General features: G+C 55.5%; 2 protein-coding genes across 3 annotated transcripts; both read right to left on the bottom strand.

Annotated features, from left to right (window-relative positions):
- Nucleotides 1-258: 258 nt before the first annotated feature.
- Nucleotides 259-23269, bottom strand: LOC122363937 (protein couch potato-like). Of its 2 annotated transcripts, none has more exons than XM_043333799.1 (8): nt 22955-23269; nt 15461-15538; nt 15133-15249; nt 14140-14281; nt 13484-13617; nt 4775-4947; nt 4068-4246; nt 259-2883 (listed from the first exon to the last, which is right to left on the bottom strand). In XM_043333799.1, exons 1-8 carry the CDS (start codon nt 23012-23014, stop codon nt 2870-2872), a joined length of 897 nt encoding a protein of 298 aa, XP_043189734.1. In that variant the 5' UTR covers nt 23015-23269; the 3' UTR covers nt 259-2869. The 2 variants fall into 2 exon arrangements, with proteins under 2 accessions (XP_043189734.1, XP_043189733.1); XM_043333798.1 differs by having other exon boundaries at nt 13484-13620; nt 22955-23267.
- A 692-nt stretch (nt 23270-23961) lies between these two features.
- Nucleotides 23962-27262, bottom strand: LOC122363936 (F-box/LRR-repeat protein 2-like). Its single transcript, XM_043333797.1, has 2 exons — nt 26904-27262; nt 23962-26404 (listed from the first exon to the last, which is right to left on the bottom strand). The coding sequence occupies exon 2, from the start codon at nt 26393-26395 to the stop codon at nt 24470-24472; it is 1926 nt and encodes a 641-aa protein (XP_043189732.1). The 5' UTR covers nt 26396-26404; nt 26904-27262; the 3' UTR covers nt 23962-24469.
- Nucleotides 27263-27324: the final 62 nt, after the last annotated feature.

Raw genomic sequence — 27324 nt, 5'->3', positions numbered from 1 at the left:
ACTCACACGGTGTGTATTGTGTGACTTTGTTACGCCAGTCAATGCGAAGGCGGATAAATGCGTGGCCGAAAATGGGAAAAAAATATCAAATTAAGAAATTCACGTTTTTCTGCGTGGGGTCAAATGAAGGCACGTTCAAACGTAAACGTAGGTAAGCAATATTCAATAAAAGTTTGAATGCGAGAGCCTGGTATCGTCACCGCTAATCGTATCACCGTGGTTCGTTTCAACGGTTACTAAAGCCCCTGAGAAGAGAAGTTTTGGGCAAACAATATTTATTCAGGCAGCACTCGCATCCTCTTGGACCCTATGCCGAATTCTATCGATACAGGAGCCAAGTCAGATCACCGCACACAGCGGAGCAGCTGACTAGCCTAGGTACACGTCATTGCAACGGAACAAAACACATCCGAGAGACACTTGTGACTCACGCATAAATCTATACACTAAATCACAATGTAGCTACGTCATCGTAGCAACAGACAACACAGGCTAAGCATACATAATTACATAGTCGCAAATAAAGATAATTTCATATATCGTCCTACGCTAAATAATAAGCAACTGACCAGGAGCGTTCGCGTGTCCAGGGCCGCGGCTCTGGCGCCCGAGGCGCGAGGTCGGTAGGCCCGGTCAGGTCGGGTCAGGCGGGTCACGAGGGGTCAGACGGATCTCCCCACAGAAGGGCGCCTCTCGGGTATCGAGAGAGCCGCGTCAGCGTCAGTTGACGCAAACAGGCTTCTCGGAGCGCGCGGTAGCGAGACCTAATATCAGCTACCGCTATATCCTAAAATAAAGTGGGGAGAGTCCCACCGGAACATTGTCAGCATTAGAGTCGATAGGACAGCTTTTTTCAGCGCCTCAGCGGAACACACACTGATGACTCGTCAGATCGGTTCATTAAAAGCAGCATTCGCAGACAGCTCGTCCGAGAGCGTTGAACGAAGCGGAGCACGCCTCTTTGTCTGTAGCTGAGGGCACAGAAGAGGAGAGGAGTACCACTGCTGTCGCCAGCACCCGCCCTCGAGACGCTATGATAGAGCGAGGATTGTCCATACAAGAGACACCGTTCGCGGAGGACGCCGGTAACGGAGAGTGCCGACCAGCACAGGTCCAGTCCGGCCGTGAGAGGCGACACAGCGCCCCGGCATGCACCGAAAACACTCACACTGCGACACACAAACACTCGCACACAGACACGAAAACAACGCCTATCACGCCGACCAACAGGCCCACAGGTTGATATGCATCCATTTCCCAAGCGAAGGCCTCGTTTAGGGTTAATATGTGAGCAGGTCTATGAAAAGCCGCGATGCTGCTGATCGCACATCTCGCTACAGCTTTAGTTTCCCTAGCTAGCCTTGTATTGCTCATACACCTGTCACTTTGAAAGCTAGCAATAACTGCCTCTACAGGATCTACAGAGCTATGTTCACGTGAGATTCTAAATGCACACAAACAGTACAAAGTCTGCTCACTAGGGCAGCGCGCCTGGCCGCGGGCTGCCTCGGATGGAACGCTGATATGTTGAGTTCCTTCAGGGTACGGAGGGATCGCGCCCACACCTCGCACGCAAAGGCTCGGCTCCACGGAGCGGACACCGCACGCGGAGGCTGTACGAGCACCGCGCGAGCCGCCGCCGTGGTAAATACAAACACTGGACACGGACACACGAGTCTCAGCTGCCGGTAGCACGGCGACGTCCCGGTATAAGGCAATGCAGGGTCGCAGTTGGGACTGGGACCGACCGAGCGGTCTGGACAGGGCGGTCAGTCCACGGGCAGAGCTGGACGAGCCGACCGCCGCGCCCTCGACAGGGAGGCAGCCCCGCTCGCCGCCGGATCGCCAGTCTCCAAAGCGCCGGGCCGGGCTGGGTGGGTCTGCACGGACCGCAGTTTGATACACGAGCCCGGTCGGTGACGCCGCCGGCCCGCCGCTACAGGCGCAGATCGGGCATACTCGGCAGCGCGCGGTCACATACTACAGCTACAGTGGACGGATTCAGACGGCAGCCGCCGAGCCGCTGACTGCTGGGACAGCGCCGACGGAGCGCCGCGGAGCGTCCCACATCAGTCAGAGCCAGCGGACCGCGGGGCGGGCGGGCACGACCCAGCCCTCCCTCGGCCCACACCGGCTGAGCCCGCGCGGACCGACCCGCGCTAAGGCTCTTACATGTATGGACTATGGATAGGAACGCGCCCGAACAACAAACTCAGGCTGCCGATCTGACTGATTGCCGCTTCACACACGGAACATAGGTTAGGGCATGACAGCTACCCACGCACGTACTGGTAAATAAAACAGCAAGGCTCACGCCTGCCTTATCTTTGGTTAATCAACACAAGCACATTACTTTTTACAGCAATACGGAATGGATGCAGTTAAATCGTCATGAATCCGATGGAAATCAGCGTACCGCAACGCTGCGTTTCAGCATTTTAGCTCGACGATCGGGGCATTGTTCACTGCTATTGCAAAATGCAAAGCACTAACGTAGAATGCCGATAGTGTCACCTGACCAAACTGTGAGCTGACGCGTCCAAACTCGCGAGGAGACACCGCATTAGAAAACACACAATGACACTGGTCTAGTGATAAAGGCTGGCGTTGATATGCTGTGAGTAGTTTCCGAGCCCGGAGAGCTCTGGACGGGCCCGGGTCACCTGATACGGCGGCAGGGTCCCGGGCGAGCGGGTCCTGGGGGCAGTAGCGCTGCCTCACCGGCCGGGGCAGGCGGGGGCGGTCCGGCACCTCACCACTCCCATAGGTGGCGCTCAGCAGCAGCGGCCGACCGCAGCGCCGCCCAGCGACAGAAGCGTGTACCAGCTGCGAGCTGACCGACAGCGGTCGCTGTGGGTGGACTTCAGGCTCAGTCCTGGTTACCTGAAAAAAAAAAACAAGCCAGGTTAGACTCAAATAAAACTTGGAATCGAGAAATATAGCATAAAATGTCCTATAAATGGTCTTGCTAGCGTTACAGACATGAAACCCGTTACGTTTTCGGCTTTTGCTTCGTAAACATGCTACGTGTGTTTAAGTCGAGTAAATTCCAGGGACCCCTATCAGTTCCCGGTGCAACTTAACAATTGCCCTTCCGTCGTTTCCATCCTCAGGATGTTCAAATCCTTCTCCTCCACGCCGCAACCCTCGGTCCGGGCTGGACAGGCAACTTTATCTCATTCGGGCTGCTCCCTTGGAGCGGCACCGCACCGGTAACGGGGGCACGGCGGACGGACAGGATTGGCCCGACGCTCCGGGCTCTGGGATGGGAGCGGGTGGAGCGGTTGGTCGAGATGAAGGACGCCATCAAACTTCACAAGCTCCTGACCCAGGAGCTCGGACCACCAGCAGTCCGATCTATGTTCGTGGCCCGATCGGCTGTCTCCCACCGCTCCACCCGTTCCACCGAGGCGGGCCGCCTTGAGCTGCCGCGGTGCTGGCTGGTCGGCACCCAGCGCGGATTTCGTTATCGTGCCGCGGCAACGTGGAACATGTTGTCACCAACTGTCACCAACATCAGATCTGCCCGAGAGTTCAAACGCGCTATTCAATAGAAAGTACGATAGATCTCTCGCTACTATTCGTCACTCAGTGCATTCATTTTGTGTTTAATTTTCATGCAACACAATGTGCGAAGTCTTCGCTTTTAGCCTCACATTTTAAACCTTCACCTTTTTATGTATTTTATGAATATGGCGAGTGTCTGCTCTAATGTCACGTTTTATTCTGTCGTTTTATGAGTGTGCTATCTTGTATTGACGCAAATCCCGAAAAGCCATCATGTGGACGGATTTTAGATGAATACATACATACATACATACATACACCCGTAGCCGGGTGAAGAGAGTACTTGGGGGGCTGGGCGGCCTGCCCATCTGGACGGGCTCAGCCCCGGTGACTCTCTAGGGTGCCTGCCCTGACCAACGTCTCCCCTAGTTCCTATAATCCTTTCGGCTCTGAAATGGTCTTGTCAGACAGAAAGGGCCTGACCCAGCAAAACAAACAAAAAACAAACAAACAAACTTCACAACCATCCACCTTCCTTTCTCGAGCCGAACACTACTCACCATTGTCCACCATTTTCGTCTTGGCGTACTCGATGCGTATGCCGCCCCGCTCCGGGCAAAGCACGATGCCCTGGAGACGCGCCATAGCCAGAGCCGCCTGGGTGGTGTCCTGGTACTCGACAAACGACACTGGCGAGCCGCCCTTGGTGAGCATCCGCAGCCGAGTGAACCCGGCCACACTGCGGAGGGAGGGGAGGTCAGAGGCCGCCTGTGTCGGTTGTCATTAAGCGGCGTGGTGCGTTAGAGAGGATGGAGGAAGGTAAATGGCAGCAAGATTACCTTACTAATACATACACTGGTAAACTGACGCTTCAGAGACAAAGGACTGAGGAGCCCATCGGGCAAACGGCTGATCTCAAGATACCAATAAGCAACAGCTACGAAATTCGAGGGCACATCCTTTTTCAAGCCGTTAAGGTCCACGATTCACGAATATTTGTTTGGCAGCAGCGCGTTTGCGCTTGGGAAAAGCACGCGCACATGACTTGGATCAAATATGAGCGAGACAAAGCAAAGTCCAGACGAAGAGGACGCTTATTCTTATCAGAGCTCATGGGCCCGAGCATGAGGGTAACTTTTTCGAATCTCGCTATAATATTCTAGAAAAGAACCATACGAGCCATACCAAACAATGGACCCGGTAGGTGGCGCCACTGTCGTCCACAATAGGAGCTGAGGTTGAGGGCCGGGCGGCGGATCGGACTCACGTGCTGAACACCTCCTTGAGCACCTGTTCGGTGACGGTCTGGCCCAGGTTGGCCACGAACAGCGTGGAGCACGGCGTGTTACCGGACAGAGGGGCCGCAGACGGACCCAGACCGGCGGCCGAGAGCAGCGGCAGGGAGCCGATGGCGCTCAGACCGGAGAGCTGCAGCTGGCTCTGAAACGGACAGAACAGACAGTGAGACCAGACTGACTAGACAGAACAGACAGAACAGAACAGACAGACCAGACAGCAGCAGCAGAGAGCCGATGGCGCTCAGACCCGACAGTTGGAGCTGGCTCTAGGACGGACAGAACAGACTGTGTCGGTTAGTACAGACCAGACAAAATGGACAAACCCGACAGACATGAGGGCTGAAGCTGACCCTGCCAGGAACCAGACCAATAGACATGACAGCGGTCAGTACAGGTCAGTAAAGAACATGTAAAATGTTTCAACAGACCGGACAATGGGTCATTTCGGACAGAACAGACAAAATGAATGTTTCCAGCAGACCAGCAAAGTGAGTGACAGCACAGGAATGGAAAGCTTCATATAAAAAGCACGGGCCACCAAACACAACAGACACTGACTCACACCAAAGGCAGGTCTACATGGCGGAACAGTTCAACTGCACGGTTGGCAGCGACACGGCCTATAGCACAAGCGGCATTTTGACAACCGCGGGTTTTCCACTGTCCAATTCTGGGGAACCCTTTGCCACATCGCACCCATGGTAGCAAATCCATTGTCGTACCGAACAATATGGCACCTCCCACATACAATACCAGACCGACAGAGCATACCACAATGCCCACAAGTCAGACCGATCGCGCCCCTACCCCGTCTCGCATATTGCACACAGGTGCATGCATACCGGAGCCCCCGCCCCCGCAGAACGCGTGTCACCACTGTGCCGACCTCTGTACAGATTGCGTGTTATTGCAAACAGAGCCGGAAATGGTGACAGCGGTGCACGGCAGACGGGAAGGGGAGATAGGTGGGTTGGGAGGGGAATCATCAGCCAGGAGGGCGGCTAGTGCGGGTCCTATGCCACTCAATGTCCCAGCCATATCTGTGTTGGTCAATCAGCAGAAGTTCACCCTCCTATCAGTCACCCAGCGCCGTAATCGCCACGCCATATGTGAAAGGTTTTGGTGTCAATACATACATACATATTACATACATACAGTCAACATGTTAAGCCATCGTCTTAAACCCGATCAAGTCCTTGGTCACCGCCCGTCTCCAGTAAGTCAGCTGAACTGACCGTACTGAGTCTGGCTCTATCGTCCGTCTCCCACAAAGGTGCCAGCTCCCAGTGCAGACTACGTCACCCACTCCTATTCGGCTAGTCCATTGAGGTGGTCAGTGCCATACGTCTAATCTGTCCCGGTGAGGACAGAACGTCTGAACGTCTCGGTGAGGACAGTGTGGTCTGACCGTCCCCGTGAGGACAGTGTGGTCTGACCCCCCCCCCCGGTGAGGACAGTGTGGTCTGACCCCCCCCCCCCCGGTGAGGACAGTGACTCTCAGTGAGGACAGCATGTTGTCTATCTGACCCACCCCGGTGAGGCGTCCAGCGCCGTCGGTCTGATGGACACCGCCGGTCGATCGAAGCCCCACTCCAGCCAGGGGAGCCGCTCATTAGTGTGCTGCGATCGATCGACCGGTCCACTGTGCACCGCCCCCGCACTGACCGGCCACCAACCGGAGCAAACTGACCGGCCACCAGCGAGCAAACTGACCGGCCACCAGCGAGCAAACTGACCGGCCACCAGCGAGCAAACTGACCGGCCACCAGCGGGCAAACTGACCGGCCACCAGCGGGCAAACTGACCGGCCACCAGTGGGCAAACTGACCGGCCACCAGCGGGCAAACTGACCGGCCACCAGCGGGCAAACTGACCGCGCTGACCGACCGATGGGAGACCAAACTAACCGTACTGACCGGCCACCAGTGGGCAAACTGACCGGCCACCAGTGGGCAAACTGACCGGCCACCAGCGGGCAAACTGACCGGCCACCAGCGAGCAAACTGACCACACTGACCGACCGATGGGAGACCAAACAAACCGTACTGACCGGGCGGGCGAGCTGACCGGCCACGAACGAGTGAACTGACCGTACTGACGGGGCAAACGAACTGACCAACCGACCGACCGGCGACAGCATTCACCGACCCACCGTCGAGCGACCGCAATGACCGATTCGTACTCTACCACACAATTATTGTGACCTTTGTTTCTTTATAAGTCGCCCATAAGGCAGGTATCCGTTCTCTTAACTAAAGCCATTATACTTTACTAATAATTATGGTACAAAATCAAATTTAATCAAGTTGTTTTTGCTTTATGTGAATGTATACCGGATCCCTGGCTTTGAGGCCAGAATGAATCAAAAAAGGTGTTCATTCAAGGGGCGAAACCTATGCTAGAATTTTACTACTCGATTGAAAGCAATGACCTAGGAAGTAGGAAGACTAACTTTGTATCGTAAAACGGTCATCTGCTATGCTATCATTCCCATAAGCCTCATGTTCCTTACTGCATCTCAAAGTTTAAGGCAGAGAAACTGTCACCTCCCGGGGCGAATTATGCCCATACCGCCCCCAGGGAGCGCAGAAACCACATCATTTGCTCTGCGAGCCTCGCTAAATCCCTTAATAGGTCCAGAACACGTCTTCTCCTAAGCCCACTGGCTAATCAACAATCCAACTAAGCCATCCGCGTTGGAGTAAATTACCGTGTTCATTAGTTAACCCCAAACGATGTAACAGAAAACCAAGCGGCAAGCACAAATTAGATTAATTCGGTATCTACCCCAGTTGCGCACACCGAATCAGACCCAGAGGCCGGTGTTGGACCCAGGGCTCCTCACTGGTGTTAGACCCCAGACTTCTCACTGACCGTTGCGGACCGGGGTCGGTACCTGACCGGAGGTAGCCGCATTAACTATTCAGCGCGGCCGCCGGCGGACCCCGTCACCGTCACGCACACGCGCGCACCGATCAATGATACGCGGACGGAAGCCACACAAGGCCGCCGGCGGCGCGGGGGCAGAAATCACAGCCGCAGGGGGCACAGTCAGAAATCACAGTCACAGGGGGCACAGTCAGAAATCGCAGTCACGGGGGACAGTCAGAAATCGCAATCACAGAGGGGACGCAACAACAAGAAATCACAGTCACAGAGGGACAGAGTCAGAAATCATAGTCACAGAGGGGGCACAACAGTCAGAAATCACAGTCACAGGGGGCACAGTCAGAAATCACAGCCGCAGGGACACAGTCAGAAATCACAGTCACAGGGGGCACAGTCAGAAATCGCAGTCACAGAGGGGCACAGTCAGAAATCGCAGTCACAGAGAGGACACAACAGTAAGAAATCACAGTTACATGGGGACACAGTAAAAAATCATAGCCCCACAGAGGGGCAGGGCAGAGTCAGAAATCTTAAAGGAAGACTGCCATCTTCAAAAAGTTTTCTCAGATCGGCCTATGATTTATTCCCTGGACAAAACAAAATTTTAGAATTCACCTGACAAAGTATCATCACGTGAATCGCGAAAAAATTGTCGATTATCATACAATTATCAATCGGTTAATGTCTAGCGACAATGTTTACACATCACTAGACTTCAAGGTCATAAGATTATTACATTTTATTTGAAAAAGTAAGGTATTTTATGATTTACTAATATATGATTTCATAAGAAATTGGCCATGTTTAATTTATTTTGCATTTAAGTTCGTAAAACATTTAAAAATCATGGCTCATTTGGAATGGGTCTGGCCCATGTTAAACCCCATTTCCCACACTTTTTTGAAAAAATGAACTACTGAATATATAAGTTTAACTTTTATTTTGACACTCCAAAATTCTTCTCTGATCTCTAAACAATCAAAGTTTTGACATATATTTACCAAAAGATAAGAAAATTCATGTTTCAAAGTTATCGATAAACAGTAGAGATGTCGGTTTTCTGGGACTAAAAAAATGGCATCAAACTGAACTTTGGTCTCCGATTTCTCGCAAACGGGTTCGAATTTCGGAAAACCGACTTCAGTCTGGGACATAGGTGGCTCAGCTCTAGTGAAAACCGTTTTGTGGAAAAAAGGTGGCAGTCTACCTTTAACCACAGAGGGCGTAATGCAGGTGAGCTATGGTTCAGGTGCGTAAGTGGGCTACTTTCGTTAGCAGTTTTAGAAACGTTGCTGAACATATGCGCATGGATGCATGGGAACGATAGACGAATCATCCCATCGTATTTCACCCAAAATTAGCGGAAACTGGACTGGGCTATCTTTGTCGTATAATTACCGCCGAAGTCACTATATGACCATATTTCATTGCTCTGCCAAGCTCTAGGAGAGGTAAGACGACCACTCATAACCTAATTCACAGTCGTGCCACACACTAAGCACCCGTGTCCAAAATAACTGACTGGTAAGCCGACCCGGGCGGTGTAGCACCACTGAGCGCTGGACGCTGGGCGCCCCGCGGAGCACCGGCCCGGCGGCCCGGCACGAGATCGCCCTGTGCGTGCCGGGTCATACCGCCAGCTACCCGCCACCCGTGCCACAGAATATCGGGTGTCGATTCAACGGAGGGCACGGCTCACCAGCGCAGAGGTAGCGGCGAGCGAGAGAGAGGAGAGAGAGAGAGAGAGAGAGAGAGAGAGAGAGGGGAGAGAGAGAGAGAGAGAGAGAGAGAGAGAGAGAGAGAGAGAGAGAGAGAGAGAGAGAGAGAGAGAGAGAGAGAGAGAGAGAGAGAGAGAGAGAGAGAGAGAGGCAGAGAGCTGACGCGGCTGGGCGGGTCACGGGTCACCCAGTGCCAGTCGCCGACCGACCGGACGGTGCGGGGATACAATGTCAGCAGAAGGCAGAAACAATGTCAGCTGCCATAAGTGAACCAGGTCCATTCTGAGCCATTAAAACGGCTACTAACGCCACCAACAATTTAATTTCCTCTTCTTACCAGACTTGAAGCAAATAACTGAGCTCCAGTGGCAACAGCTCGAAAGTCATACGCATGCACTTGAAAATCGTAACTGTTGTCGTTATTGAGTGGCTTTAGATCGCTTTAGTGACTGTTTACATAATGGTGCAGCACCAAACAAAAGCGTTGGTGGTGTCGACAACATTGATTCGGATATTCTTTGACCCCACTAGAATATAACTGCTATTGGCATCTAGCAATCACAATAAGTTTCAAACTTGTAATTCAGATTCCCTGGGAGCGGCCGCAGTCGGCTCCAGTCCAATGCGGAGCGGTCCCTGGCGGGCGACTGGACTGCGTCTGGACCAATGAGGTCTAATAAATGATCCACTGCATAGTGCATTCTGCAGCCGGCGGCCGAGAAGGGATGAGTAGTGAGCGCAGCGCGGCACGTGGGAGTACCGAAGGAGCACACTTGTCAGTGTGCTCCTTCGTTGACATGTCCGCACGGCCATGTCAACGTGCGGCACTTGGCGCCGGCGCACAAGATAGACGAGATCCGCCTAATGCTCAACAGCCACAATCTCGACATCCTGTGTCTGACGGAGACATTCTTGTCGTCGGACATCAGCGACGGCCTCCTACTGTTCCCGTACGTTCCCGTACGGTGTGTACCGACGCGACCGTGCCGTGCCGCGACGGGGCCGCACACAGGTGCGGGGCGGCGGCATTGTCGTGCTGGTGAGAAGCGACATCGGCGCGTGCGAGCTGGACGTATCGCCGCCCGGTGACAGCCGAGTCGAGTTCCTCTGGCTGGGTGTGGCGTCGCGGGGTCGGTCGGCGTCGGTCGGGACCGTATATCGGCCGCCGGACGGCGCGGTGTCCAGTGACGTTGATGAAATCAGAAGGCAGCTCGAACTAATGATGGTGAGAAAGGGACCATTATTCTTACTCGGAGATGTGAACTTTGATGTTTGCTGCAGCAGCAAGCCTGGTGTAGTAAGCTACTTGCGTATGCTCAGTGACCTGAATCTTCATCAACTCATCGACAAGCCAACTCGCCCGGGAGCGTCCGGCCCCGGAACCGCCATCGACCACATCATCACAGACACTGCCGGCCTCCAGCGGTGCGCGTCGGGATACCGACGCACGTCAGCGACCACGACCTGGTGATGCTGGACGCGCCTCTACCGCGAGCTCGGCGACCACCGCGCACGGCCACCGTCAGGTCGCTCCGTAACGTGGACTATGACGGGTTGCGATTGGACCTTCTAATGGCGAACTGGGAGCCGGTGTACCGAGCGACATGTGCTGATACCAAATACGACGCTTTCCTGACTGTGTGGAATGCGTACATTGACCAGCACTGTCCGCTCAAGACCGTGCGATTCCGCCACCAAGGCTGCCCATGGCTGACCTCTAACGACAGTTTGCTGGAACTACAGGCACAGAGGGACGCCGCCAGGCGTCAGCGTGACCGGCATCACGACGAAGACTCCCAGCGGGAATACAAGCGCCTGCATGCTGAGTTCAAGCATCAGCTGGCCCTGGCTCGTCGAGACTTTTTCACGATGCCATCTCGATCCGGCAACCCTAAGGAGACGTGGAACAACTTGCGAAAGTTCGCACTCAGCGCGGGAGCTACCGATGATCAGGCAGCCAACGAGATTCGCCCAGACGACTTCAACACGTTCTTCGCTCGTGTCGGTTCCCGCGTGGCTGAGGAGCTAAGAGCGACTGGAGTTGAGCCAGTGCGTCCACGGCCACCGATTGTGTGTAGCTCAGCTTTCCGTGTGCACGTCGTGACACTGCCGGAGTTGAGCTCTGCCTTGCGGCGACTGAGTAGCAGCAGAGCGGCCGGAAGCGACGGTGTAACTGTGCAGCTTTTACGCGAGTGTTTCGAAGTAGTGGGTCCTATTGTGCTACATGTCATTAACCACTCGCTTTCAACCGGTGTCGTGCCCTCTCTATGGAAACATGCCACGGTGGTTCCGATCTATAAGTCAGGAGACAAAACGTTGCCAGCCAACTTTCGGCCAGTCAGTGTTCTAAATGTAATCTCAAAACTAGCCGAGAAGATTGTAAATTTGCAAATTTTGAGCTATCTAAATAGTAACAACATTCTGACTCCTACCCAGTTCGCCTATCGCCCTGCCCACTCGACGGAGGATGCTGCGCTCTGTCTAGCCAGCCGTATAGCTCACAACACCGATCGTGGCATGGTCACATCGGTGACGTCACTGGACCTCAGTAAGGCGTTTGATTGTGTCCAGCGTGGTGCACTGATGTCCAAGCTAGGATGGTATGGGATATCGACCCATTGGCTGGAGAGCTATTTCGCGAATCGGACCCAGACCGTGAAGGGGGGAACCAGCATCGAGGAGGTGCCGTTTGGTGTGGTCCAAGGCGGAACTTTGGGTCCCACCATGTTCAACCTGTTCATGAATGACCTTGTGGGCCATATTCAGTTCGGCTGGCTATCTAGTTATGCGGACGACAGCCAGCTAGTGCATTGTGCTGGACCTGATAATGTGACGCAGCTCAAACGTCACATAGAGTCCGACTTAGTTCAAATGTCTCGGTGGTTTCGCTGTAACGGGCTCAAAGTAAACCCCACCAAGACCGAGTTCCTGCTGGCTGGAACCCCAGCAAACACCGCAAGCGTATCAGATTTAGTTATGAACTTTGATGGTGTGTCACTTCAGCACTCAGAAAGCATCAAGATCTTAGGTGTCCATTTCGACTGTCACTTAAACTGGGAAAAACAGGTTAGCTCAGTGGCACAGAAGTGTAGTGGTGCTATTGTTTCTATTCGGAAATTGAATTTACCTCGGGAGACAACCAAAATGTTGATTCAGGCGCTGGTGTTCCCCACACTCATGTACTGTCTTCCTGTTTGGGCCCCCAAATCAAAGACTCTCAGGAAACGGATCGAGAAGGTGTTAAATTTCGCAGTCAGAACTGTCACAGGGCTCCGTAAATTTGACCGCGTCACGGAAGCCCGATTGGAGCTAGGCTGGCCTACGTTCGACGCGATGATCGATCTGCGCGATGTGCAGCGAATCTATCATGTAATGCGGCAGAGGGACGCATCTCGGCAGCTGAGGGCACTCGTTGAGACTCGGTCACAGGTATCGCTGAGACCGACGCGCTCCACCGCTGATGATACTACGCTACAAATCCCTAGGTGTCGTCTGCAGTGCACAAAAATGTCGTTCCCTCACCGAGCCATTGCGACTTGGAACCGCCTGCCACCGGATGTGAGGCAGTCGAGGGCGGCCAAGTTCAGGCGAAGCATACGCAGTTGTTTGGCGTCCAAATGATCCCGATAGGTATGTCAGTGTGGCTGTGTGACCTCTTACAATGATCTGCTCGCTTCATATTTTAACTTACTTTGATTGTGCTTGACGCTGGAGTGTAAGTGCCTGTGTGGTTTCTCCAAAGATAAGCAATACAATACATACAATACAATACACTTGGAGCCGGGAGTAGCGAGAGGGTCAATGGGTACATGTACCGTCGACTGTGTGTACAGCTCACACGGTGTTGGCCGGTGGTGTATGTACCGCTGTACTTTCTCCTTGGTTCGGAGGTGGGTGTGAGCTGTGTGAGCCGCTGTACTGGGGGTGCCGGGGTGGGTGTACCGCTGTACCCTCTCCGAGTACCCCTCTCTTACCGGCAGCTGGGTGGCTGGGCGCCGGGTGTACGTACTGCTGTGTACCGCTGTGTACCGCTGTGTACCCGCGCTGTACCTCCCCGGGTACCCCTCTCACCGGCAGCTGGGTGGCCTGCAGCGCCGGGTGCAGCAGTGGCGCGTGCTGCAGAGTCGTCGGTACGTCTGCGCCGTACGCCAGGGCCGGGTGGGCCTGCCAGATATCCGCGCCAGGACCGTAGAAGTTGCCCACATCTGCTGACCGACACAGGCACACGGTCACAGGGCGGGTCACAGGTCAAAGACCAAGTCATGGTCAAAGAGCGGCTCAAATGTCACGTAGAGCGTTACGGGTCACAAGAAGGCTCACAGGTCACTGAGAGGTCGAGAGGCGGCGTCAAATTTCAGGTCACAGGTCACTGAGCGGGTCAAACGTCACAGGCCGTGTCAAATGAGGTCAGAGATGAGACAAACAAAAATGCAGATATATATTGTCACTGCATGTATTTATAAGCAAAGGTGATAAAAAGAAGCTGATAATTCGGTAGTCTGATTACACTAAAATCATATGAAGCACGAAGCCCCGAGCAAATGTGTGCTTAGGGAGCTTTCTTGGAGCTTTCAAACTGATATGACAATAGTCCGTTGAATTTGATTTCGGTCTCAACGGCTCTGTCTTTGATTTCAGGAGTCCTGGGTCCTGGTCCGTTGGTGCTGGGTCTGAAGTCTGTCAATCCGGGGTCCCAGTCCCAGGGTGTCGGTGCGCTCAGTACTTACGTCCCGGTGTGAACGCGTGGTGCATCAGTGCTGGGTGCGGTGCGGCCGCCGACACCTGCTGCTTAGGCTTGCTCACTTTGGTGTTGCTCTTGGCAAACTCCAGCCGTATGGTCTGGGGTAGGTCGGGGTCGAAGCGAGCGCCCTATGGCACAGACGGTGACGTGATGAGTGCAGGCGACTGCAGACAGCCGCGTAGGGGGCTGCTGAGTGAAGGAAGTTAGTGACCGAGCGAACAGACTGTGAGAAATGGGGTGATGAACGAAAGAGGAAGAAAGAGAGACTTTCTAAGAGTAAAAAGAAGGCAGAAAGGAGTGGAGAAGGAGAGAGAGAAAGAGAAAGAGAGGGAGAGAGAGAGAGAGAGAGAGAGAGAGAGAGAGAGAGAGAGAGAGAGAGAGAGAGAGAGAGAGAGAGAGAGAGAGAGAGAGAGAGAGAGAGGCAGAGAGGGAGGGAGAGACGCTGAAGAGCACGTGGTACAACATGGTGTCGTGTCGAGGTGCGGCAGCGATACAGGCCCGGACGGCCGGCGGCGGCTGAAGCGCTACACATTGTCCGTGGTAGTCAACCGGTCCCGACCTCAGCCGACCGACGGCCATGCAAGCACAACGCACACCTCTGGTGATCAGTGGCCGCCTAGTCTGATACCGTGAGCGAGTGCGAACGAACAGGACCGTGAGCAGACTCAAGATACAACCGCCTCACCTAAAATGCATGTTCCGACTCTCAGTGAAAAGCTTTATACTATTCGAGCTGAAATGCGATCAATGATTGACAGCTGCAAAAATACGTAGTGATGTTTGTTGTAGGTCGCATTTTTCATAAAGCATTTATCATATTAAATATAGGAACGGCCGCAGCTGTTGATAAGTTTGCTGCTGGTGATGCTGGTGAAAGTGACGGTGGTGATGGTGATGGTGGTGTCGGTGTCTGCAGGTGTGCCTGGTGGTGACTGGTGAGCAGTGCTCGTCGAGAGCAGCCCGGCCCGTCGACACCCACCTGGGCCCTGTTCTTAGCGATCTCCGCCTCGTCCCGTGTGTTGAATTTGACGAAGCCCACCGGCGACGAGGTCTTGCCGTTTTTGCTGGTAACGTTCAGAGACGAGCCCTCGTAGCCCTGGAACGGGGCGGTCGGCGTCAGGGGGACTCGGCGGAGTGAGCGAACAAAATACATCCCTACACTGATTACTCTGCATGGAGTAATGGGCATACCTATTTCTCAATATTCCATGAACATCAGATACAGCTCTCGACACTCCAATTCTGTGTACCTCCCCAATAGTTGTAGCGGTCACACGAATAGACCTCGTAACGTGACGCCTACTTACCTCGTACTCCCTGAAGAGAAGGTAGAGCTCGCGGGGTTTGGCGTCCATAGGCAGGCCAGACACGAACAGGGTACGAACCTGCGGCACACGGACGCACAACGGTCGTAAATGGCGTGGGGCAAACAGGCTTTGAAGTTTATGGTCGGAGTTGACGGCTTAGTTTGCTCCCAAGAGTAACGTCTCAACGCATTCGATATTACTCAAGCAAAGGCAATAGAAACGGTCATTCTCAAAGCTAATTGCTGTTATACACGGTATCATGATTAGAGTCAATGATAGGATCACATCGATGTGATCCTATCATTGACCTTCTATGAGCGATATCGATGCCATCGGTTGCGGCTGGATGCAGACCACCCCGTGCGTGACCACCCGGTGCAGCTAAATCCAACCACCCTCCGTCGGTTGCTACAACAAAGTCGTCGATATCGGCATCGGAGCTCCATGCCAGACGGCAAAATCCGTCGGCGAGCCTAACCCGACACCACGTGCACCTGGTGGCCGAGCGATTCAAGCCAGTCCATGTGCGTGGGGAGCAAGTGTAATTTTCGGGAGGTTCAACTTCAGGCACACGCCTACGCAGTTTGCAATCAATTGCTTACCTATCTGCAACGACTTGGAGCGCGACCTGCTCAGAAATCGCGAAATTTGCTCAGTTACACTTTCGCAAATAAATTACCAAAATGTGGCATTGTCCACGCCTGCTTTCTTCTGAGCTCGACATGCGCAATTTTATATGCATTGGAGAGAACGGAATAGCCTGATGGGTAGATGCCATGTTCGATAAGCATTTGATGACCTCAGGCCTAGGTACGCTCAAAACATTATGTATTATGGGTAAGGCCTGGTCTACCACTTCCATAGACCAGCGCTCATCACTTTAGCTGAACGAAAACTTTCAACGCATGCCGCTAACGCAATGTGCAACGTGCATCCCATATTCACAAAAAGTTCAACAATATTCGGAACTACGAGCCCATTCGCCAATCAATATCCAATCGCCCACAATAGGTATGCCACCAGCCCACTCCTGTCCGTCCGGCACCTGCGCCCCTCCCCCATCCCCGGCGGTCAGTTTGTTCATCATCGGTTTACGGCCAATCGACACAGACATGACAGACAGCCGGCCGTGCGCTGTCATTGTTCTGAGTCACTCGCGCCGCGCCGCCGTCCTATTTGTTCGCCGTTACGGCCGTCCGAGTGCCATGGGTAATTGACGGCTCCATACGGGTCTGCACACAACAGTCGGCAGTGGCCGTCAAAGGACCGCCACTGCCGTGCAGTGAGGGATAGGAACGGGTGGTGGGGAGATGGGAGGGAGAATGGTGTAGTAGTATGGCACGGAGGGCAGTTGGCAATTCTCAGCTGCTCACTGACCCGAAATGCATACCCAAACGTCCCCTCACTGGCGCAGGGAGGACACCGCCCATCGGTGGCTTGGGGGAGGACACCGTCGCTCATCAGCTCGTGGGGGAGGACACCGCCCATCGGTGGCTTGGGGGAGGACACCCTCCTCCCCCACTGGCTTGGGGGAGGACAACGTACCTCACCAGCGCAGGGAGGACACCGCTCATCGGAGGCTTGGGGGGAGGACACCGCCGCTCACCAGCTCGCGGGGGAGGACACCGTCCATCAGTAGCGCGGGGGAGGACACCGCCCACCGGTGGCGCGCGCCGGAAGCGTCACAGACGCTGGCGTCGCGCCGTTACCGGCACGGCGCGGTTAGTTCGGCATGAGCGGCCGTCTGTATCGGTCCGGCACCGAGCGGCACGAGCGACGTCCGGCGCCGCCGCCGGTGCCGGAACCAAGGGACGGAGACGGACGGTACGGACTACGGAGACGGCACACAGACGGGACGGACGATATTCGGTTGAGACCGAGGGCCTACGCAGGACTGGTGAATCAAACGCACAGGGGATGGAGTCAAACTGGGCTGGTATTCATAGCCGCAAATTTGAGGAGCCCCACCGTCGTCCAAAAGTACTCCTGACCTCATCATTCATCATCTTGCGGCCTTCACGCGTGCAAATTACAGAAAAGCGCCGCCCACGGCAATGCGGCACAGCATAGCTTGCAGGCGTTTATACTAGCGACATCTGTTACTGGAATTTAAAGCTATGCGGAACAGCATAGATGCAGGCGTTTCACACTAGCGACATCCAGGGGCGCGGGAACTACTTTCCGACTGGGGGGGCACACCATAATAGAGATCAACCTAGGGTACCCCCAAATCTAGTTTTCTCACCGGTTTTAGGCCACTTATTTTTCACCCCTCGGCTTTTTCAACAAAAAAAGAAAACATTTGCAAAAAAAGTGTGGTATTCCGTCTCCAAGCTGTGGGGGCACCGCCCCCACGGCCCCAGAGTTGGGGGGGGCAAGCTGCCCCCACTGCCCCCCCGGCTCCCGCGCCTATGGCGACATCTGTTAGGAATTAAATCATACGGGATAGCACGCATGCGGGAGGTTTGCAGCCATGGCATTTGGAGATATTTATTACATTTACATCACAGAGGCTTGTTTCTTTTTACAGGTGACGACACAGAACGAGTCTATTGTGATGCCTTGGTTGCAATTTTTCTCTACGCAACCAAGAAATCCCGGCACCGAGAAAATAAAGAGCGCTCTCGCTGTTTCGGTAATTTTCAATGTGTAGTAATGTCATCCAGGTCATCAGCGGTGTCGCAGGCTCCGGCTTGCCTCTATTATGAATCTGCAGCATGTGTGCAAAATGTTATTCAACAAAGCGTCCATGGGTGCACTGTATGGAACTACAAGTTCCTTGTGCACGAGAAGCGTAGCGATCCATGATGAGAATGAGATATGTGTTAAAGTAGTCATTGCCAAAAAGATAAGAGAGTCAGAGCACTAGCCACTAGGCAAAAGACAACAAACACAATATGTGGCGTGCTCTACAAGACTGATCTATATGTCGATCTTCTATGCGTCAATTTACTCCATCAATCCATTATGCTCTCTATAGGGTATGCTGCCGTGTTCCCTAGCAGGAGACTGTCCACTCCACCTAACCTCACCTAAAGTGACGCATCATACCTGCCCCACCAGACGTCACGTTTCACGTGGGCTCTATCTGCGGCGGTGCCGTCACGTCACGTGTCAACTGTCACCGACAGCGGCCGGTCAGCACGTGACGGACACAGAGGTGTGACAGTCCGGGGTTCGGACATGTCGGGTGCCGGTGACTGGCCGCCCACGGTCCGACACATGACCACGGCGCGGTAACGGTAGATCGGGGAGGGGGACAGGGACAGACTGACAGGGGACTGGGGAGACTATTGTGTCTTGCCAGAAAGGCGACTTCGAAAACGAAGGAACTTCTGTTCAGGGCTGCGGAGTCGGAGTCGGAGTCGGAGTCGGAGTCGGTCGGAGTCGACAGTTGTGACCGGAGTCGGAGTCGGAGTCGATTTTAGAAACCCGAGCCGGAGTCGGAGTCGGAGTCACCGAAAATCTGTCGACTCCGCAGCCCTGCTAGGTCTGCGGAGTCGGAGTCGGGAGTTGGAGTCGGTCGGAGTCGACAATTCTGCTCGGAGTCGGAGTCGGAGTCGGAGCTGGTTTTTGGAAGCCGGAGTCGGAGTCGGAGACGGAGTAGCCGAAAATCCATCGACTCCGCAGCCCTGCTTCTGTTAGCCCCGGGTATACAGCGCAACCGTCATGCCGGCGTTTTGAAAAAGTCTCTGCTGCTCAACTGCTCCCTGTGGCGAAGTTGGTTCGTCCCCACGTGTTGCTTTTTCAGCGACGCTGAGTGGGGACATCCCAGATCACGACCGGGCAGAAACGGCGGCCAATGGTGCGTGAAATTAGATCGGTGTCGCGGGGTGACCCTGCAGCTGGGACGGGCCCGCCTCCCCGGCTGGGTCGTGCCTGTCCTCCCCTCCCATCTGAGGGGGGCGGCTCGGCCAGAGCCGGCGGAGCGGGACTGCCCCCAGTCTGGGTCTGCAAGCCAGTGTCCGGCGCGCCGGCCCCAGCCCACTCCGTCAGCGCCCGGGGAGGGGAGGGGAGGGGCGCAGGGTGACAGGTCAGCAGTGCACGTGCAGCGCTGCACTCGGCAGCCCGTCACAGCCGACAGTCACGCCGTCACTCTCTGTGACGCCGCGTCACGACACGGCAGACAGAGAGCGACGCTGACTCGCTGATGGATGAAATCATACCCCGGAGACGGAACATGACTCGAGCTGCAGCAAGCTGGCCTCCCAGACAAAGTTCTCATTCAACTGTATCTCGATCGACCGTCTACGCATATTTCTGTGTGGGAATATGAACAGGTATTACAGCCCGTGGTATTACTCAGTCAGAGTTCAACCAAAGGCCCAGGGTATACTGCAAGCAGTGTTCTGCAGTAGCATCCGTTTCAAATTCGCTCCATTTCAGCTTCAGTTCACTCCTAATCCAGCTCCAGTTCAAACATATCTCAGCTTCAATGGATAAACATCGTCGCCCCCGTCCCACCCAGTCTAACCATCATACCATCATCACATCCCAGCCGAGGCGGGCGCGATCGGGCGCCGTGCCGCTCTGTCCTGTAGCCGCCGATATATAGGGTTACCAGCTCGGTTTCCGCCGATAACCCGCGTCATCAGCGCCACTCGGCCCACCGGACACCGCCGCTTGGATCCCGGCCGGGAGTCGCCGCTCGGTCGGAGCGCGCCGCCGCTGGTTTTCTGGTCGGCTGGAGGTGTTTCTCAGAGAGCTGTGGGACGGGACTGACTTCCCGACCGATTGTCAGCTCAGCAGCGGCCGGGCTCAAACGGTGGACGGCTCAGGAGCCCGGTGATCGACTGGGGGCAGAGGCTGCATCGGCCGTAGGCGAGACGACTCCGATACAATGGCCGCCTTGATGACAGAAGGATATGCCGTGCAAAGGTCCCACACTGACTTCTGAGGCAGGTCGTAGCAGAGGCTTAGACCACGAACGCTGTAGTCATCAATGATTCTTCTACATTGTGCGGCGTCAATGATCAGTGATTAACTACGTCTATTAGAGCCAGCATCTGACTAGATTCCAGAGCGATATCTTATCTACAACTCAGTGAGCTGCATCTGAGCGAGAATCTCGCCAGATCACAGGGCAGGCGGCCTCTGGTCCGTGAACTATAACTGAGCTATGTGAGCTGTGCCTAACAGTAAGTCGACCGCACCTCCGGCAACTCACGATAGTCCGTGACTTCGTAGAACTTGAGCCGTATCTAACTCAAGTGAGCTGTATCAGAGCCAGCATCTGGCCAAATATCAGGACAACTCTTCCGCAGCTCCGTGAGCTAAATCTACACTAAGGGTGCAGTTTCGGCTCTTAGCGTGCTTCATCGGAGCCAGTATCTGACCAGCTCCCCGGCGGTCTCTGGCCCGTGCCCCGTGGCTCCGCCATCATTTATCCGTCGGCTGGCCACCCGCGGAGAGCACGGGGCGGCCGCTCGGATGGCGTCGACGACACCGGCGGGACCGGGCCGTGAGTGTCGACCACGGTCCGCGGAGCCGCCCCTCCCAGCTGCGCCACAGCTCAGAGCTCTCTGTGAGCTACGACCGCGGAGCTACCCGGCTTACTCGGCCCTACCTGTCAACGTCCAATCCACCACAGCTCAGCCCTCTACGAGCTCCGAAGGGGTGGGTTGGGGGGGGAGGGGGGGTGGACCCCGCCTCACTCGGTCAACCCGTGTCACACCCTGGCTTTGCCGCAGCTATAGCTTCACTCTGCTTCCCGACCTGGCCATCTACCACAAGTCCCCTACTGATGCTAAAACACAAGACAATTTCAACTTCCAATGCATTAATATTTTACAAATGTCGTTTGAACAAGATCGCAGTAGGAAGATGTTAAAGCTCTGCTTCAGACCGCCCAGCTGAGGCTATCGTAGAACGCAGGCACCGAGCGCTGTGGGCTGGCAGGGAACAGCGCTCCAGAGCCACCGTTTGATGTGGGTTTATAGCGGGGACCGCCGGGACGGGTCGTTCGGTCACAGGTCCCACTGTACCAGCGCGGTCGGCAGTTTCCGTCATCAGATCCGAGCGGGCCGCCGCGCCGCCGGCACCGGATATACCCCGGCCATGGCTGGTCCAGCCGGGCCGGTGCGACATGTGATGAGGTGAGCATTAGGATCGGATGTAGGTGAGCGTTAGGGTCAAATGGGGGACAGTGAGCATTGTGATCGGATGGGGGGGGAGCAATAAGGTGAGATGGACCAAGTGCCTTAATTAACTCGAGTAATGTCATGAATTGGGTGGAGTTGGTGTCATGACATACAGGTCGTAGAGGGTCTGGAATGCCAGAAATATCTACGATATGTAATAGTTATTAGATGGAAAAGGGTGGTTTTGGAAGGACAGATAGACGGTACAATAATTGCCCAGCATAAATGAGGAGTAAGGGGAGATAGATATAAGTTTACGTGGAAGGAAAAACAGATGAAAAAAGGTAGCACATGCCGGCGACCAAGGTGCGACCAAAGTGAAAAAGTCGTGGCAGGCACACCATTGCAGCCCGACTCGGAGTGGACGCGGTACCTTTACCCAGAACGCGGCGGGACACGGCGGATCCACGGCGGGCCGTCAGGGCCGGTCACGCCATCGTCACCGTCAGCAGGGACGGGAAGCTCTACCGGGGCACCATCGATCGCCGACCGCGCCGTCCTACGGCTTCGGGGTCGGCGCGGCACGGCGGCGGCCGGCACCTTTTTACCCCGGGCAGCCGGCTGGCCGTGCGACTGACCGGGCGGGGTGTGGGTCTGACCGGCCGCCCGGTGCGCGCGGAGGCCTCTCCACGGCCCGCTGCCGGCGGAAGGGGGCCGTTCCGGTGCGCCGGACGGTCGGTTCCGGTGGCAGCCCGGTGTGTCGGTCGGGCGGTGCCGGCCGGGCCGGCTGACCACACCCGGCCCACGGTCACCGACCGGCGCCGCCGCTCACACCGACCTCCGTGGGGACACGGCACGCTCCCGGGTCGTCCGATATAGCCTCATACCGGGACCATAGTTGAACAGAGATAATATTATAGTAAGGCATAGGTAGTATGATTTGGAGAACAATAGAGCATACTCGAGAAACGGGTTTCCAGTCCCACGCTGAAGTTAGTTGTCTTATCAAACAGTCACGATCAACGATCATTACATTATCACAAGGCGGGACAGAACGGCAGCGCATGCCTATGAAATGATTGACGGAGTGTCAGACAGGAGCGGGCCCAGCGGCCGTGCCGGCGGGTTCCGAGGGCCGCGCGCCGGTGCGTGTGTGGAGGGAGGGGGGCCGAGCGGGGCGCCCGTCTCCGAACCCTCTAATCAGTGTCTGTGCGGCTTCCCGGCGGGGTGGCGGGGGTCGATCGCGGTCGGGGGCCGCACGGAAAAACGCCACCGGCTCGCCGGTGCCGGCGGCGGCCGCCAGCTGAGCGTCGCTGCATTCCCGCCCGGTGATCAATACGGCCGCGGCGCTCACCTGGGACCGCCGGCGGCCGGCGGACGGCCCGCCCGGCGCCCGGGCAGCGCACACACTCACCTCCTCGTCTCCTGTGGGACTCATCACCACGTCCAGGCCGGGGCTCAGACACGAGTCCATGGTGGCGGCGGCGCGGGCGGCGGTGCGGTGCGGTGCGGCGCGTGGTGGTCCGGTCGGCGCGGCGCACCACTAACGTCTGACGGAGCGGCCGGCGCGCCGCCGTGCTCGGCGCAGCACGGCGGCGGCGGGCGCGGATCCGGCCGCACCGCCGCGCCGCCGCCGACGGACGGTCCATCGACCGACCGACGGCAGTGGCACCGACACACCGGAGCCCGGCGGCCGCAGCTCCGCACCGTAACCAGGCCCGACGACTCTGCAACATTGCGTCCCAGCGGTCAGTCGACTACAATTGTATGTCGGATTCAATCGTCGGAGTCTTGGAGGAAAATAACGAGGCACGTCGGTTCCGCTGGCCGGTGACGGTCACTGCGAACGGAACTCTGCATCGGTTTGGGGCATGGATACGAACAAAATTCCCGAGGAATGTTCTCGGTAATTCGATAAAACTCATCAAAGCAATGCAAATTTTGGGTGCCCTATTATCTCATGACTCATTTCTCTAGCAAACTTTCGAGTACCATGGGCCGCAGCTGAAATGCAGCAATAGCTTGACAGAAATATTACCCAAATATTTTAGCACAAGCCGACGGCGGCATCCAATGGAGTTAGCTACGTTCATTTAACAACTGTAGATTCAAACAAAATGAATCGATAGGAATCGGACAAATACAGTCCCGACGCGGCACACTTGTGGCAGTGTACAAAACGAAATGAATGAAATGATACCGGGGGTCCCGGGACTTCAGATGCTGGGTTCGCGGCAGAGAAGGAATGACCAACTCGGCCCCGGTCTACCAAAACTGGGAAGAGAATAGACGAAATAGCTAATACTTCACGCGCTGAGTGGGGGCACGATAAAATACAAATAAGAATAATTCGTGGTGTGCACTGCGAACATGGTGCATAAATCGATGACTTTTGAGACCCACACACGTGCATAGACATCGTTCAAAAAGGAGTTGTATTCCAAAAACCAAGTTAGAAAGCGGCTTCGTAAGAAAAATATAATTAGGACACAATAAACTTTTGAATGGACACAAAATGAATGCACAAAAAAGATGATCAAATGCATGGATTTCGTTCAACAGATGACGAACTTGTAATATACTGCAATTAGTTCGAGCAAACAGTGGATAATCGAACGCTGATCCTTGCAGCAAAAACTTAACTTTATCTTGATATCACAGACACTGTTAAAACAAATCAGAGACAGCCAAACGCGATGAGATTCCCCAGTAATTGCATTTACGAAGCACATTGTACTCGTTGCAGCACAGCTTTGTTAAAAATTGTCCGCAAATGACGTTATTGAAAGCTCTATACAAGCGTACCGTCAATAAGCACACCGAGCGGCCGGTCGTGCCCGGCCGGTGGCCTGCCGTGCGCGGCGCTAATTTACCATTGTCGGCCGTAGCGGCGAGCGGTCGCGTCGGCGGGCCGGCTCGTGACGGCCCGTCACGCGGCGCCATCCTCGCGCAGCAGCAGGAAGTTGATGGTGATGGGCAGGTGGATGTCGCGCGCGTGCTCGCCCACCTCGTCGGCCCACGACTCCATCTCGACGGGCCGCGGCACGACGCGGTCACCGTAGTAGTCGAGCGCCTGCAGCTGCGGCCGCTGGCGCACCACGCGCTCCACCACCACGTCCTGCACGTCCGAGCACTGCTCCAGGTTCAGGTAGCGTAGCTCGGGCAGACGCTCCGGGATCAGCCGGAAGCACTGGCCCGTGATGCGTACCAGTCCGATCAGGTCCATGACGCGCATGAAGCGCAGCCGCGTCACGATCCGCTCCAGGCCGGCGTCGGTGACGTCCCAGCACCAGCTGAGCGCCAGGAAGGTGAGCAGCGGACAGTTGGCCGTCAGCGCCTCCACCGTGCTGTCGTCCAGGTTCGAGCACTCGCTCAGGTCCAGGTGCAGCAGGTGCGGCATGTTCTGCCCGGTGAACAGGCGGCCCAGCGCCGCGGCGCTCAGCTGGTTCCCGCGCCGGATCTTGAGCCGCATCAGGTCGTGCAGCGATCCGAGGGCCGGCAGGCTGGAGTCCGTCATGCCGTCGGCGAACGAGATGCACAGCTCCTGCAGGTTCCGGCAGCGGCCCAGCGCGCGGAACCCGGCGTCGGTGAGGTTCTCTCCGTCGAGCACCAGGGAGAGGAGCCGGTCGCCGGCCTGGTCCACCAGCTCCTGGATGGCGGCGTCGGTGAGGTAGCCGATGCCGTCCACGTTGAGTTCCTCCAGGTGGCGGCAACGGCGCGCCATCTGGACCAGCTCCGCGTCCTCCAGGCGCAGACAGTGCGAAACGTTCAGCGCGCGCAGGTGCTCCAGACCAGTCAGCGCCGCCGTGCAGTCGGCGTCGTCAAACCGAGAGCCCTCGAAGTTGACACGCTCGAGAAGCGGGCAGTGTTTGACAAGCACCTCGAGCAGTAGTGAGTTGAGACCATCGCAGAATCTGGCCGTCAGAGAGCGCAGCTGTTTGCAAGTGTCGGCCACTTGGAACAGGATCTTATCCACCTGGCGGCGGGCCTCGAGCCGCAGTGATTTCAGCAGCGTGCTGAAGGAGAGGATGTTGACGACGGTGCTGGTCGGTACGAGGTTGTCGGCGTCAAAGGAGAGGTGCTGCCACAGGACGGGGTCGCGCCCCAGCTGGTACCAGTGCCGACAGACGGGCAGCACGCTGGTGCACAGTTCCCGCGCCGTCAGGTTGGAGAAGACCAGCACCTGCAGCTCCGGCGGCAGCCCCTCGAACGGGAACGGCTCCTGCGGCGGCGGCGGCGACTGCGCGCCGGACGGCACCATCACCTGCAGCTGCTTCACCAGCTGCTGCTTCTGCTCCTCAGTGGCGCCGTCCAGTTTCATCATCTCGACCGTGTGCCGGCAGAGCCGCTCCAGCTGCGGGTCGGCGGCCGCCGCGCCGCTCGGCCCCGCCACCGGGCTGTCCTCGCCGCCCGTGCGGGTCACGCACACGGCGCACTGACAGCACGGAGGCGGCGGCCGAGCGCCGGCCGCGTCCGCGGTCCCCGGCACCTCGCCCTCCTCGGCGCGGCGCCGCTCCACGCTGACATCCTCTCCGACGCTGTGCTGGCCCAGACTGAGCACACTGGGGGTCGGCTGCTCGCCAACGCTCAGATGACTCCCGGAAGGCTGAGCGCCACCACTGGCCAAAATCTGGCCCTCACTGAGCACCCTCACCGCTGGAGGGTGGTGGGAGTGGTCTGAGCCTGTGGCCACCAGGCCCGGTGAGCTGCTGCGCCTTAACGCTGCCCCTGCAGAAGCTGTCCTTCCTGCTGCAGATGGCTGTGGCTGAGCAGCATCAGTTGCAGGAGACTCAGGTGCTGCCTGAGCATTACTGGCAGGAGTCCCTGATGGCTCAGCCACATCTCTGCTGCTCATGGTGCCATTCTGGAAACAAGTTTATGAAAACATATGAAATAGGAGTAAAGTACAGACACCATTTCAAATGACAACACAGTCACTAGTATGGGTGTCAATTACCGCTGAGTTGGGGGTGCCCAGGGGCGGCAAATCTGCAGCTGCCCTAGCGGCAACCTTGAATCATTGACTGGTGCCATCTGTTACGGCTCCAAAGCCAGGCCGGCTGAACCGACGTGGAATTTGGAGTGCTTGGGCACCCATATTTGGCGGAAATTGACACCCATGTTCACTAGTTTGTTTCCTAGACCTACAACATGAAAGAATAAGTGCCACCACAAAACACCTAACTCTTATCCTTTACTTCATAAGCTCGCCATTTATTTATGTTTAGCTCTGTACCTAAAAATGCTTCAAAAGGGTCATACCTACGTGCCAGGAAACAAGATCAAGATGAGCATGTTAATGTTGATGTTCAAAAAAAAAAAATGACGACTAGGCAGTAGGCACATATACGGTCCGCACTCACCGATAAAATATCCGAAGGCTGTCAAGCTACCTTCTGGAGCGAGTTATACATGCTATCTTCATTGCCTAAGAAGGGCTCGACAGAATCCTTGGACAGAATACCTAACTATTCCATATTTTTACTTCGTCGCTTTGCTGTAAGCGTATGAAGAGAAATATTTTTTTTTGTTATGCGCCAATTTGGTCTCAAGCTAATTGTAGCTTTCTCTAGAAAAACTAAGTGATCAGTTTTTCTACGTAATAAGCCAAAGAGCCAATGATCGCTCAGTGTTGCATTCTATTTTAAAATTTTTGGACATTGGTCTACAAAAAATGGAGAAATTTTTAATTTTCACACTCAATTTATGTAACATACCACTTAGGAATAAGATTTGAATGCAACCATTGACAGAGCCAGAGTTAGAAATAAAAGTTTTATGACG

This window comes from Amphibalanus amphitrite, unplaced genomic scaffold (assembly GCF_019059575.1).
Source record: "Amphibalanus amphitrite isolate SeventyFive unplaced genomic scaffold, NRLGWU_Aamphi_draft 000648F_arrow, whole genome shotgun sequence".
Classification (NCBI taxonomy): domain Eukaryota; kingdom Metazoa; phylum Arthropoda; class Thecostraca; order Balanomorpha; family Balanidae; genus Amphibalanus; species Amphibalanus amphitrite.
Note: the sequence above shows the minus strand (reverse complement) of the source record. Positions and strands in the feature narration are given on the sequence as shown.

Coding starts and splice junctions, on each gene's coding strand:
- LOC122363936 (XM_043333797.1), bottom strand. CDS start 26,395: ATGAGCAGCAGAGATGTGGCTGAGCCATCAGGGACTCCTGCCAGTAAT.
- LOC122363937 (XM_043333798.1), bottom strand. CDS start 23,014: ATGGACTCGTGTCTGAGCCCCGGCCTGGACGTGGTGATGAGTCCCACA. Junction 15,539..22,954: donor GTCCCACAGGAGACGAGGAG/GTGAGTGTGTGC, acceptor CGTGTGCCGCAG/GTTCGTACCCTGTTCGTGTC. Junction 4,247..4,774: donor CTCAAGGAGGTGTTCAGCAC/GTGAGTCCGATC, acceptor CTCCCTCCGCAG/TGTGGCCGGGTTCACTCGGC.